The sequence below is a fragment of the Natator depressus genome, chromosome 8 (assembly GCF_965152275.1).
Source record: "Natator depressus isolate rNatDep1 chromosome 8, rNatDep2.hap1, whole genome shotgun sequence".
Taxonomy (NCBI): Eukaryota; Metazoa; Chordata; order Testudines; family Cheloniidae; genus Natator; species Natator depressus.
This window is the reverse complement of record NC_134241.1, coordinates 94,845,512-94,859,411: the sequence shown is the minus strand read 5'-3', so window position 1 is coordinate 94,859,411 and position 13,900 is coordinate 94,845,512. Positions and strand designations below refer to the sequence as shown.

General features: G+C 40.8%; 1 protein-coding gene across 1 annotated transcript; it reads left to right on the top strand.

Moving 5' to 3' along the window:
* Window positions 1–6,820: 6,820 nt before the first annotated feature.
* LOC141993025 (uncharacterized) lies at window positions 6,821–13,280 on the top strand (the record flags this gene model as incomplete). Its single annotated transcript, XM_074962365.1, has 3 exons — window positions 6,821–7,018; window positions 8,821–8,926; window positions 11,981–13,280. Coding segments are annotated over 3 exons (1,062 nt in total), but the record flags the coding sequence as incomplete, so codon positions are not given.
* Window positions 13,281–13,900: the final 620 nt, after the last annotated feature.

Sequence of the window (13,900 nt, the reverse complement as noted above, 5' to 3'; positions counted from 1 at the left end):
ACATAAAATGTGGAGAGATTAGCTAGCCAACTGGTTATGAAGTAACTAGGGCAAAACACCAGTTTCAATAATAAATCAGCTAAACCAGAACGTATCACCATCTATGGACAATAATGTTTGAATAATAGTGAATGGAGCATTCCTCTTTCTGTACTTTCTCAAGAAAATGTGTTTTGTAGTAAGTAGATCAGTTGTTAGTGTTTGAATTGATTTTGCATAATTAAACATGATACATTAAAATGTTTTGTTCTGTACTTAAGTTTTGAAGCTTGTACATTTATAAATAATTAGTCTAGGCAACTTTCAAACGTTCCAAAGAACAATTCTATATAACAAACCAGCCTACAATGCTATTTAGTCTTGGAAATGTTGCTTCTGCAGTCTTTTAATGCTATTATAGAAGTGAAAAATAAGAAGGCAAGATAAACAGTCTTCCATTTCTTCTGTTTGGTATATGTGCTAACAATCTTTTGCTAAATGAGAGCTTTAAAGGAACTAAATTCAACTGCAAAATCACTTTACTTTTTAAAAATGTAGTAAACTAACAGTTCAAACGGTTTATAGCACTCGTGGAAGGTGTTTGGGGAGCTACAAATGGAGACAGCATTATTTTGAATTGCCAAGAGGAAAAGGTAAAAACTTGTTTTCCTATAGTGAATAACTTGCTGTACTGCACAATATTGGCCAGATTTTTAAAAGATCTGAGTACCCAGCACAACAATTGGAACTGCTGCATGCTGAGGACTTCTGAAAATCTGGACATTTCTTTTAAGAATCTACATGAGAGCTGAGTTCTTTTGAAAATCACGCCGTCTGATTAGAATTGCCAATAACACCCATAAAACAAGGTCATCTATAGTTTTTAAATTAAGATTAAAGGCTATATTAAGCAGTGACAACATACAAACAGTGTAGAATACAGTTTTAAGCATTGTTACAAATATTTTTCATAATTCACCCTCCATGTTGTATTTCACTCTATAAAACACAGAAGCAAGGTAGACTGCAGCACATTTCGTTCAATGACTGCAAAGCACTGTCACTGGAGATTTACAGCACTCGCTCTGGTACACTTGTCAAGGAGAAACTTTTGTCATGGCTGCCTACTCTTCTTTGCTTCATTTGGGTGGGGGAAATCACACAGAATGATTTCCCCGCCCCCACCCCCTGTGGTACTATGGAACAGGTATAATGAGGCATAAATATGAGCAAACTCTTGTCTTTCAGAAATGTAGCACCATCCTGGCTTTTGAACTCCAAGCCTGAAAAAAAACACTTAGCCCTGATCTAAATCACAATGAAGTCAGCTTGAATCATTCATTTGACTTCAGTAGACTTTGAATCAGGCCCTTAGCTAAATTTCCATTAGAAAAAATCTAAAAAGGAACTAAGCCAGTTATGTGACCAGCCAGCTTTCTGTAGACCAACAGCAAGTGTCCTGCTGACCATGATTTGGGAAGCTTTTGATTAGAGCTTCCTCCAAGTAGTCCAAGGAGAGAAGAATTTCCATTAATTTTTCCCAGTATCTGCTGTAGCTCATTCCAGGTCACAGCCATGCAGGTTGGACTGCTCAGAATGGCTCCCCACCAGACTCATAGAGATCTCATCACCAGACAGGAGGCTGGAGAAGAAAGTCAATAGAGACAGCCACAGTTGGAGAGACAGTTAAGTGTATGGTAGATAAAATTTTTTTAAATAAAATGGGCCAAATTCTCCTGGCACTTAGTAGGGTGCTATTTCCACTGAAATCAATGGAGATTGCACCCATATACCTGCACATAAAATATGACCCAATACACATTCTGGATATGTTAGCAATCTTGCCACATGGGGCTTGAACCTGCTTCTATTGAGTCCATGGGAGTTTACCCAGGTATATCTGTGGGAGTGGTACTATGCTCCTATTTATCTTTATTTTTATTCCCTTCCATTCATTCACAGTGAGGTTATTTGTTGACAAGACTCTTTCGTTCTAAACCACTTAATTTTTGGAAAGCTTACCCCCTGGTGCTGACATTTCTCATGCTTAGTCTCATCCCAAAGGTGAACTACTTAACATACATATTTTATTTAGGAAACATTTGTACACAATCCCACCAATTGCTTTTGTGTTATCTGAGAAAACACATTTAGTTTTTCCACACTTTCAGGAAATTTATTCAGCATTTCCTTTGTGCTCACTATTATACTAAAAATCAGGGTAAATTGGTAAGAGATCCACAGTGAATGACTCTTTAGCTGACAATGGGGATTATCTGGAGATGTCATGGCATTGGTTCTGCCTTCCATTTTACCCTCACCTGACCCTCTTTTAACCAAAGAAAGAAAAGCTCATTGTAATTGGTATTTTAACACAGTAGGTTTAAAAGGTTCCTCGCCAAATCACTGCAATTCCAAATTTAATATAAACAAGTTTTCTTCTGATTTTTTTTTAAATTAATCCACTGCTAGGAATAATGAAACCAGTTTCAGCAGGATGGAATGGTTTGGACAAGACAAATCACTAAAAGGCCCTTCCAATCCAAATAATTCTATGATTTTTATTGGTTTATGTTGGAGCTGAAACTGCACAAATGCTGGTCAAGTTAACAGAACTTAAATTTTTTTAATCTATGGCACAGCACCTGCAATCCTTCTGCAAGCAAAGCTACCATGGACGGCAGTGGGAATTGCGGGCACGAAACACGCTTTCAGGATCATTATGTTTCTATGCATTTTTAGGATCAAATCTTCCATTGTGTGCACATTTCTGTACCTGCACTTTTGAAGATGTGGCTCTTAATATTTGACATGTTTCATTCTCTCCTACAAACCACTGTCATTCTGTAATGAATGAAATGCTAATGATTGTTTACGTACTGTGGGAGATAAGTTAAAATTACAGCCTTGATGCTTCAAACCTTACTCACATAAGTAGTCCCATTGCTTTCTCTGGAACAACTTGTAAGAGTATAAAGGCAATTGATGTGAGTTTAAGCTATGCAAGACTGGGCTCCAAGTTTTGTACAAAAGTGTCTGTGACATTGTCCAAAACTTCAGAATATCGTAAATTTGCTTCTGCATTTTCTGTAGGAGGTTTGGGGTAAGAAAAACAACCTGTTTCCAAAAAGGGGAATAGTATTTGCATTCAGCAAACATATGTAAAAATCATTTATCACTGTTTAAGTGCCATGTATTAAGAGTAGACTGCAAGATGTTAACATTCTGCAGTGTCAGTTTTGCTTCTGGACTAAGGCATGCTTTCATATGACAGTGCCTAGAATGGGGGAACATTAACTCTTTCCAATTTAAAGAAAAAATAGACTCAGAATGTAGGTTTCTTCCTCTTCTTGGAATTAGATGCAGACTATAGAAAGCCCAGGAAGAATATACCTGTTTTTTCCACATTAATGAGTAGTTAATTTTGAACAGTAATCCAGCTAACTGAAGAACTATTTAATTGCCGACCAATGAAGTCAACAGTTTGCTGGAAAAATTTCCACCTCCCCTTTATAAATGGTTCAGTCATTGAAATTATTTTTTTAATGTGAAAAATACCTACTTTGGAACAGCGGAAACTTTAATTAAATCATTCTTCATAGGCAAATCTCTCTGGTTTTCCTGTTTTTCAGAAAGTATTTTAACTACTGCAATGTTAGCATTAGTCACTGAGCTATGCCAGTGTTGTGTCTGCCAAAATGTTTTGAGAGGGATCCAAACTTAAGGGAAGGTCTTGTGAAATCTATTCTTAAAATCAGAGCATCACTAAACATCTTAGTTCACCACAGTCCTTCATTAGAGCAATGATTTCATCACATAAGGCCACATGGTGGAACTCTCCCTCACCTGGCTGAGCACATGACTCACACAAGCAGCTATACTGGTTTCAATGGGACTATGGGTATGTCTACACACTGCAAACACAGGGTGTGACTGCAGTTTAGTAGACATACCCAAGCTATTTTTAATCTAGCTCACTTGGGTACCAGAGTAGTGAAGCAGGGTTTTAAATATTTATGGGGTGTGAAGTGCAGCATGGGAGAAAGCACAAAGGTTCTTGTTTTGAAAATTTAACTAAATGGGGGAATCATGCCACCTTCTTATCTTAGTTACCCCAGTGTAACTAAATATGCTTGGATAGTCTCCAAATTCTGGAGTTATTCTGGTTATAATTGGGTAGACTGAGAGCAGAATTTGCCTCTTAGGACATCTTGGAGTCTTCTTTCAGTGAGAATAATTTCAACTTCCTTAAACTTTCTGACTTAGAATCTTTATCACTGGTGCCATTTTGATTTAATGACAGTATTATTACCCTACTACACTCCTCCTTCAGAGTAAAAAATCCTTCCTGTTCTTAGTCTTAACTTCCAGTCTGGCTCTCTCCAGGTGAGCACAGCCGTAGTGCCAAGGGCTATAAGAAAACAAATGACTGTGCCTGTCCAAAAGGGATATTATAAGTAGAGATGTGGGAGGGGGAAAATCATACATGTACATAAAGTAAATTGCAAAATATGGCACAGATGGGTCTTGACAGCAGATATGTTAGTATATGACAGCATGCTGTGTAAGAGAATGAGCAACAAGGGACATTTTGTTTAACTTTGGGGAATGTCACAAGTCATAGTGCAGCATAGTTTCATAAAAGTTAGAGATGGAAAAGACCTATTTACCCTACTAGTCATCCAATCCATCTGCTTACCAACGCAGGTTTGTTTCCTGTATATTGTTCAGTGTTTTGTTCTGTATAGTTTTAAAAATCCCATGTGTTGGGACTTCCAGCATATCTGTTGGAACTCAGGAGACGATACTCCCTATCACAAACTCATAGTCAGGAGCCTTTTTCTGATACAGTCAAGCTCTTTTTTTTTTTTTTTCTTTTCTTAATTCTATCCCACTGCTCCTAGTTACACCAGTGCATTACATCAAATAACTCCTCTTCATCCTTTAAGAGGGGCACCTCAGAGCTCATAGCCCAGGGAGTGGAGGTGGGGGGCTCTGGTAGCTTTAAAGCAGCTTTGTGCATTTCCAATCCTGAGCTGGCCTGCAGTCTCTAGTGTAATTTAGACAGCCCTGAAAGTCCATCTTGAAATTTTAGCAGATCTTTCTTGTGCAGGGTATGTGACATTACAGTACCATAAACAGAAATTGCTAAGCATCCACCTTCTGAAAATCAGACCCCCTTCAAACAGTGTTTCAAATTGGAAACCTAAAAAATTGTAAAAAGAACGGGGAGTACTTGTGGCACCTTAGAGACTAACAGATATGCTCAAACAAATCTGTTGGTCTCTAAAGTGCCACAAGTACTCCTCGTTCTTTTTGCTGATACAGACTAACACGGCTACCACTCTGAAACCTAAAAAACTGTGTCACTCAAAATTACTAGTTACTTTTTAAAACATGGGCTATTAATTCTCACAGCCCCCCTGTGATAAATGTATAATCTCCATTGGCCCATAGAAAAATGGAAGCATGGGGATTAAATGATTTGCACATCACACATGGAGACACTGTCATGCCTGGAGTTAAAAACTGGACAACTGGCTCCCACTTCTGTGCTCATACCACACCTCTCACACACAGCAAAATGTAACGTGTAAAGATGTGTGTGCAGCTGGATCTGGCCAGCTGAAAGATGACTGAGGAATTAAAAAGATCTAAGTCTCAGATGACAAGGTGGGAGAGGCAATATCCTTTATAGAACCGATTTCTGTTGGTGAAAGAGACAAGCTTTTGATCTACACAGATCTCTTCTTCAACAATGCAAACATAGACGCACAGCTTGATCAATCTCAAAACACCACTGAATGTACTACATTTCAGACTCTCAGGTAGGCTGACCACAAGCCAGCCTTTCATCTAGACAGATTTGTTCTGTTAGGTGGCCAGATGAAGGAGACATTTGTTGGAGAAGGGGCGGGGGGGAAGTTGCTTAGAATGCTCCTGCTTTGCCCAGGTTTCTAACTTTATTTGGATTTTAAGTAACTGTTCTGAACTTCTAGGTTCTCATCAGGGAGTTTACTATTACACTCCAATGCCTTTTTCTAAAAAACTATAAAAATAGTTGCTCATATTCTTGGAAAGAAGGAACAAATCAGCCTATTTTAAACACTGGACTTACCTCTTATTGCCACGGTCTATAACCCACTAACAACCCCCACCCCCAGTTACCTTTTCCCCTCCCCTCTCTTCCTCCCCCCCTATGACTAGAACCAATGGGCCCTACTTTTGCGAAACAATTTGCTCAAATCTTGTATTGCGCAGTGACCCTCTGAGGTACTGTCCCAGACCTGACGCAGAGCTCTGGGCAGCTGCAAAGCTGGTCTTGCTCACCCACAGAAGTTGGTCCAACACAAGCGACCAGCTCACCTACCTGGCGTGGCTAAGGCAGCAGAGGGGGGTGCAGGTGTCTGCCAAGGGGCCGGGCTGAGGGCTCCCTGCCCCGAGGGAGGCACTGCCGCCCGCTCCGCCGGTGCTGCCCGCCCCCCTGCCTCGGAGGGGGAGGCCGCTGACGTCAAGCTCTAGCGCGGGCCTGCCTGGCCCGTCATTAAAGGCTGGGCTGAGCCGGGGGCATGGCCGGAGCCGCGGAGCAGCCGTGGGAAGCTCCAGGAGCAGGCGGTGCCAATGCCAGCCCGGCTGTAGAGGGGAGCAGCCGCTGCAGGAGCGGGGACGCCCCATCCCGCTGAAGTTAGTGCTTGAGCCAGCCCGGGCTGGGGCTGCCGCGGCGAGCCGGATGCCGCCCGGGGAGCTGGAGAAAGGGCGGCGCAGCGGCTCCCCGGCCCAGCCGCCGCCCCAGCACGGGGCCAGGGCAGGGACGGGCGGCAGCCGGCCGCCGCCCCCGCTCGCGGCCGCGGGCCGGCGCTCGTGCCGGGTGCCCAAGTGCGCGCGCTGCAGGAACCACGGCGTGGTGTCCGGCCTGAAGGGCCACAAGCGGCTGTGCCGGTGGCGGGACTGCGCCTGCGCCGCCTGCCGCCTGGTGCTGGAGCGGCAGCGCGTGACGGCCGCGCAGGTGGCTCTGCGGCGGCAGCAGCGCGCCGGCCAGGTGAGCCCGGGGCGGCCCCGCGCGCCGCCGAGGCAGGGCTGCAGTGGCTGGCGGGCGGGGTAGAGTCCGGGAGGGGGTGGTAAATCTCCCACCTGGTGAGGTAAATGTGGTATTGAGAGTTGTTCTGTTAAAGGACTCAGGCGAGCTGGGTTCTGTTCCTGGCTTAGCCACGGGCCCGGTGTGCCTCAGTTTCCCTCTCTGTAAAATGGGGATAGATAATGGTGCTGCCCTCCTGTGTAAAGTGGTTTGAGTTCGCTGGATGAAACGCACTGGGTAAGAGTTAGCATTACATTAGCAGTAGCTCTACCCCTGGCCCCGGCTTGGTTCAGTTTTGTACAGCCTTGCCCTTGGGGCCCTGGCTGAAGCTTTACTACATTTTAGGATGATAGAGGTTAATTTATTGGATTTGTTAAATATTCCTGCAAATTTGAAAACTGGATAAATGCTCAACATATAATACACTACTTCAGCTCCTACCATAAATCCGTATTTAGCTACCTAAACAAGTAGCCAGGTTTTCAAGTGCCAAACACCCACCAACTCCACTGACTTCAGTGGGTGTTCAGCACTCTTGATAACGGATCCAGGTACTTAGATGTCCAAATATGGATGTCAGAACCTAAATGTATTATGAAATACTTAGCACTTTTCATCAGTAGATCACAAAGGACTTTACAAAGTATCATTATCTTTCCCTTAGACTTTTGTTCTTAAACATCTTGGCGTAGGTATTTCTTACTATTTAATTGCTTTACTTAGGCTTCAAGAAAATGGAGCTCTGGGTTAAGCTTAAAAGCGTGTCTCTATTACCAACAGAAGTTGGTCCAATAAAAGATATTACCTCACCCACCTCGTCTCAGGGTATTCAGTATGAACTGTAGGATCAAGACCCTTTAATGCTGCTGTGTGTATATAAAAATAGTACTGTTAATGCATTATTTCTGTAGAATTAGACTGCAGCCCCAAACAATTCAGGGCTGAAGTCTCAGTTCCTCTGTAATTATCCTAGTATTAAAGGACTGAGGGAAGTACCAATAGGCCAGCCTGACAAGCGTTTTCCAAAAGAACTTGCAATCCTATAGGAAAAGGAAATGTAGATTGTGATGTTCTGAACAATCTCCTGTCGGATGAAATCATGGTGCAGTAGCAAGTCTGCTTTTTATTGGCAGAATCCTATTGTAATTCCTTAGTGGGGTAAAGGAAGATGGAGTAATGGACAAAAGTTATTTCCCTTTCTTAAATTGGCAACAGAATGAGTGTTTATTCAGGTAGCTAGATTAAGTTTCCAAACCGATCTCTAACAAGTATTACATTTAACAAGGTTGAATGCATACTCAGTATTCACAAAATAGGATCCTAACATTTTTTTCGTCATTTGGAGTGATATTTTCCCCTGCCCTTCAAAATACTTTCAATATTCTTGCTATACTGACTTTAGTAGTATCTTAGTAATGAAAACATAAGCCCTCAATCAACACTTAAAACTTAGTTCAGTATGGCTGTGATGCTCAGGGGTGTGAAAAATCCACACTGCTGACTGAAGTAGCTAGCCCAATCTAGCCTCTGCTGTAGGCACAGCTAGGTTGATAGAAGAATGTTTCCATCAACCTAGCTACAATCACTAATGGTAGTGTAGTTCCTACAGCCAGGGAAAAACCCCTTCCATTGCTGTAGTCTGCATTAGGGGGTGTGCAGTATAACTACAATGGCGTAGCCATGTCACTGTGGCACCCAAAGTATAGACATGGCCTAAAATGGATTGCATGGTTTATCTTATTTTCTCTTTCCATGACTCGGCACAGGTTAAGAAAGATGAAGATGAACATTCTCTGCTATCAACCAGTTGCAGATTAAACTATCAGCACTATCCCAAGAATACCAGCACCTGGGCCAAAAGCATACTGGCAGGTAAGGATCTGTCTATCTGTGGCCTCAGCTTGGCAAGATACTTATGCCTAACTTGAAGCATCTGAGTAGTCCCATTGAATTCCACAGGACTGCTCTTGTGTTTAAAGTTAGACATGTAGTTAAGCACGTTGCTGAATCAGGATTTTTTTTTTTTTAAACAAATGCACATCAACACAAAGTCCTTCCTATATCTGTTTTATTTACACTAAATCAATATGACAGGGATATGTTGATTTTAATTTTAGCACACTTATTTAGGACTAGATTGTGATACTTACTCATGTAGAGTAGTACCCTACTTCAGAGAGGCGGCCTGTAGTGTAAGATAGATACTCAGCAATCTGGCCCTTAATGATACAACTCACAAAAATTTAAAAAAATTACATGGCTGCTGTGTCCCCAGTTAAATAATCTGTAGTTTGATATTTGATTAAATTCTGTTGTATTTCTTCACTACTCCTGCAAATGTGAAAACCAGATGACCTACTGAACATATGAGTATAGTACACTAGTTAGGCTCCTACAGAAAATCAGTATTTAGCTACCTAAACAAGTAGCCAGGTTTTCAAGTGCTGAACACCCACCAGCTCCATTGTCATCAGTGGTTACACTTCTACATTCTCCTTTTGTGACACTGTCCATGTAGGGTGACCAGACGTCCCGATAGTTGTTTGTCCCACGTCCCGACCAATGTATGGTCGGGATGCCATTTGTCCCGATATTTTGCTTTGGCGGCACTCCGGCTTTTGCTTTTTTTTTTTTTTTTTTTTTTTTTTTTTAAAAACCTTGGGGTGGCAAAAAACCTAGAGCTGGCCCTGGGAGGGGGCAGGCGGGCGTGAGCCTGTGGCTGCCCCCCCATGTGTCCCGATATTTTGTTCTTGTCATCTGGTCACCCTATGGCCATCCCAAAATAACCTCTGTAACAGTTGGCCTTTGGAATTTCCAAGAAGGATGCTCTCTGTCTCAAGGTAGAGTACATCCCCATATTTCAGTTGAGGACCAGATTTAAGCTAAAATTAAACATGTTACTATTAAACCAAAACAAGTGCCCTGTCCAGTTTAAACTGGTGCAAATATGTGTAGACAAGGCCAAAAGTGCAAAATTTTGACAGTATGGGCAATCAAACATTAGAACAGACTAGCAAGGGGTGTCATGGATTCAGTCATTTGAAATCTTTAAATCAAGACTGAATGTCTCTAAAAAGATATGCCCTAGTTCAACCACATTGTACTTGGCTTGATGAAGGAATTATGAGGTGAAATTCTATGGCCTGTGTTATGCAGGTCAGATTAGAATATCATAATGGTCCCTTTTAGTCTTAAAGCGTGTGAATTGAATGGGGATTAGGCATAGAGCTGGGTGAAATTCTCAAAAAAATCTTTCATAGAAAAATGTGGGTTTTTTCAGGGCCCAAAACTATCAAATTGACAGTTTTGGTTGTGTTGTATTTTATTTATTTTTTGGAACAAGTCAACATTTCATTTAGACTTCATTTTGAAAAAGTAGAAATGTTTTGTTTCAATTCTAATTTGAAATAGCATTTAAAAAAGAAACCCAACAACAACACACCACGAAAAAAAGGGAAGACACCTGAAATAGCTGAATTGAAACGAAAAAACTTGGAGGGGGGGAAAGTTTTCGTTAATTCAAAACAATCTGAGTTTTTGATTTAATGAAAAAAATTAAATTGTTTTGATTTGAATTGGATTGGATTTCTTTGGGGGATTCATTCAGCCCCTGAACTGAAAAATTCATTATTTTTTCATTTTGACTTAGGAAGAAACTTTCCCTTTTGGGTATGTTATTCTATAAGTGTCTTCTGAAGCAGATGGTCCTGGGCACTGTAAAAGACAGGATACCGGACTATACAGAGCAGCGGTCTGATCCGTTACAATAATTCCTGTGTTCCTAAGATATTGTCAGTGACGGACGTAATAGGGCCACAGGCAAGAAGCTATGTTACCTGCATTGACCAGAGTGAGAATGCTCAGGCCCTATGTTTGTAAAGCCCCTTGTACATTTTATAGCACTGAATAGTTATTTAAATTTTAATCGTAATGCAAAGGTGTAGTTCCACTTAAACATAAAATCCTAGCCTTACTAGTAAACTTTTTGCAAATAGAGGACAAGGATCATGACTTATGAGGAGAGGCTGAGGGAACTGGGGTTATTTAGTCTGCAGAAGAGAAGAGTGAGGGGGGATTTGATAACAGCCTTCAACTACCTGAAGGGGGGGTTCCAAAGAGGATGGAGCTAGGCAGTTCTCAGTGGTGGCAGATTACAGAACAAGAAGCAATGGTCTCAAATTGCAGTGGGGGAGGTCTAGATTGGATATTAGGAAAAACTATTTCACTAGGATGGTGGTGAAGCACTAGAATGGGTTACCTCGGGAGGTGGTGGAATCTCCATCCTTAGAGGTTTTTAAGGCCCAGCTTGACAAAGCCCTGGCTGGGATGATTTAGTTGGGGTTGGTCCTGCTTTGAGCAGGGGGTTGTACTAGATGACCTCCTGAGGTCTCTTCCAACCCTAATTTCTATGATTCTATGACTGCTAATGATCAAAAATATGTGTTTCTACTTTCTAATTTTCATCTTTGTTAGATAGTCCAGACTAGTGAGAGGGTTAGACAAGTTATCTCTTACACGATCCATGTAAGAATGAAGTCAAATCTATGTGACTGTTTTTTAAATTAATAAAAACCTTTCAACAGATATTTCTAGGAGGCACTAAAATAATTAGTCCATTAAGATAAGTTCTTACTCTATGGGACAGCATGGTGTACCAGACAGAGCACTGGACTAGGAATTAGGAACCTGGGCAAGTTACTTTCCTTCTCTGCATTTTCCCTCTCATCCTTTGTCTGACTTGTCCAGTTAGACCGTAAACTCTTCCAGGCAGGGTCCAGGGATGTCTGTTACTACATGTTTGCACAGCATCTAACACAAAGGGGCCCTGATCTTAGCTAGGACCTACAGTACACTACAGTAATGTACAAATAATTGATGATGATAATGATAAGAGTACTAATGGAAGCTTTTCATTTGTTCTTCTAGGGTATAAACCTCCTTCACAGGAAACCCAAGTCCTCTTTTCTAACCTGAGTGAGAGAATGAGAAAACGAAGAACATTTGCAGATAAAGAGCTGGAATGCATAATGCTGGAGAGAGAACTTAGGCAGAGAGAAATAAAGGAATTAGCTGTAGCTCAAAGTCTACAAAGACCAAATGAAGACTTTTTACCAGGCACAGAAACAAACCCATTTAGGATTGGACACAGCCAACTTTGTGACTCAACATATTTTAACCACAATTTGATAAATGTTTGGTTTCCTTTGATACATTCAAGCACTATGCTTTATCAGACTAGAGATTTTTTCCTGCCAAGTGTAACTACTTTTACATCAGGTCAAATCGAAAGTAACCTTTTACAGAAATATACCTTTACTAAGAATGCAGAGAAATATGCACAAGTGTGTAAGGAGTTGGCTCAGGCCAATATTTTATCCAAAGAACTTGGATCCTTTCAGAGCGATTTGAGATTGAAGGCAACAAAAACACAAGCAAGTTTTGAAAATGGTAAAGAACATTTTGTGACCAACCAGAAGCAGTGCATTGGCTCAGAAGGTTTTATCTTACAAAGTGATCCTTCCATACCAGAAAAACAGCATGTGAGCCAGCATGTGAAAAATAAGTGTTCTGTGGCAAAGGAGAACCTCAGACACTTAGCTAGAATATCCCAAGAGTGTTATTCAGAAATGAAAATTAAAAATCAGAGTTTGTCATTTTCAGTGGAATCCTTGTTAAAAGTCTAAACAGGTATTCAGAGCCCAGTTCTACTTCTTTGGAATTCAGTGACAAAATCTTACTGACTCAGTGTATCAACTGTGTACCTGATTCTCTAACCCTTTCTCACATGAGTAGGCCCATTGACTTGAGTCTGATCATCATGCTCCCAATGAAGTCAATGCAAAACATCCAATCTTTAGTTGGAGTCCAAATGGGACTACTTGTGAGAGTAGCATGGTCAGGCTCAATGTTGAAGATATTATGTTTTTTCTTTACTTTACTCGCAGTCAGCACTCTGAATCTATGTAATATTATTTTATGAGTCTGTTATTCTAACAATGTATGTTTGTATATAAAATAGTCGTAGTTTTAATTTCTTTATTTAAAATATTATCAAAATATATAGAACTACTGTAGATTTTATAATTTTAAACTAAACATGTATTGGGGGTAATATTTTGGCTTTTTAAAAATTACTTGTTAGTGCATGTATTTTGCAAGACAGTGTAAATGGGTCTGTTTTGCATACTGAAAAAAAGTGATAAGATTTCATTTTGTGGAAATGGAAAACCAGTTTATTTGAATAAAATGGGCTTAGTTGATACAAAAGCTTAATTTGTTGATGTATTATGATACAAAGGCACATTTTTACACCATTGTTCCAGATTTTAGGGCATCATTCAGTTGTCACATTGGTATAAGCCAGGACTAAAGTCCATTGAAAAGAGTCCCACTGATTTTTAGTGAGCTTAAATGACCAGCGAATCAAACCCTAACATGCATACAAAAAAAAAAAAAAAAATTCAGCACTTGCTCTGTTTTCAGCATACCTAACAGAATATTCAAGCAAACAAAATAATGTAATCATATTTAATATGTACACTCTCTGGCTTGACTGTACAAGACAGATTCTGGGCCACATCCTTAGCTGCTATGCACACAGATGAAATCTCTAACATCCTAATAGATATTCACAGGCAGAATTTGGTCCCAAACTGGAGGGAGTATGCTACAGGGTGATGTGCCCTTGGGGAGAGGAAAAGACTTACCAATCACTTCAGATATCCATGCTCACTCCTCCCACAGGGCCACATTATGCCATTGATTAACTAGAACTTCCGCTAGCAGGTAATAGGGAGCTCTGTTTAAAAAATGACTTGTATCCAAATGGATTTTTAAGGAAGGGGA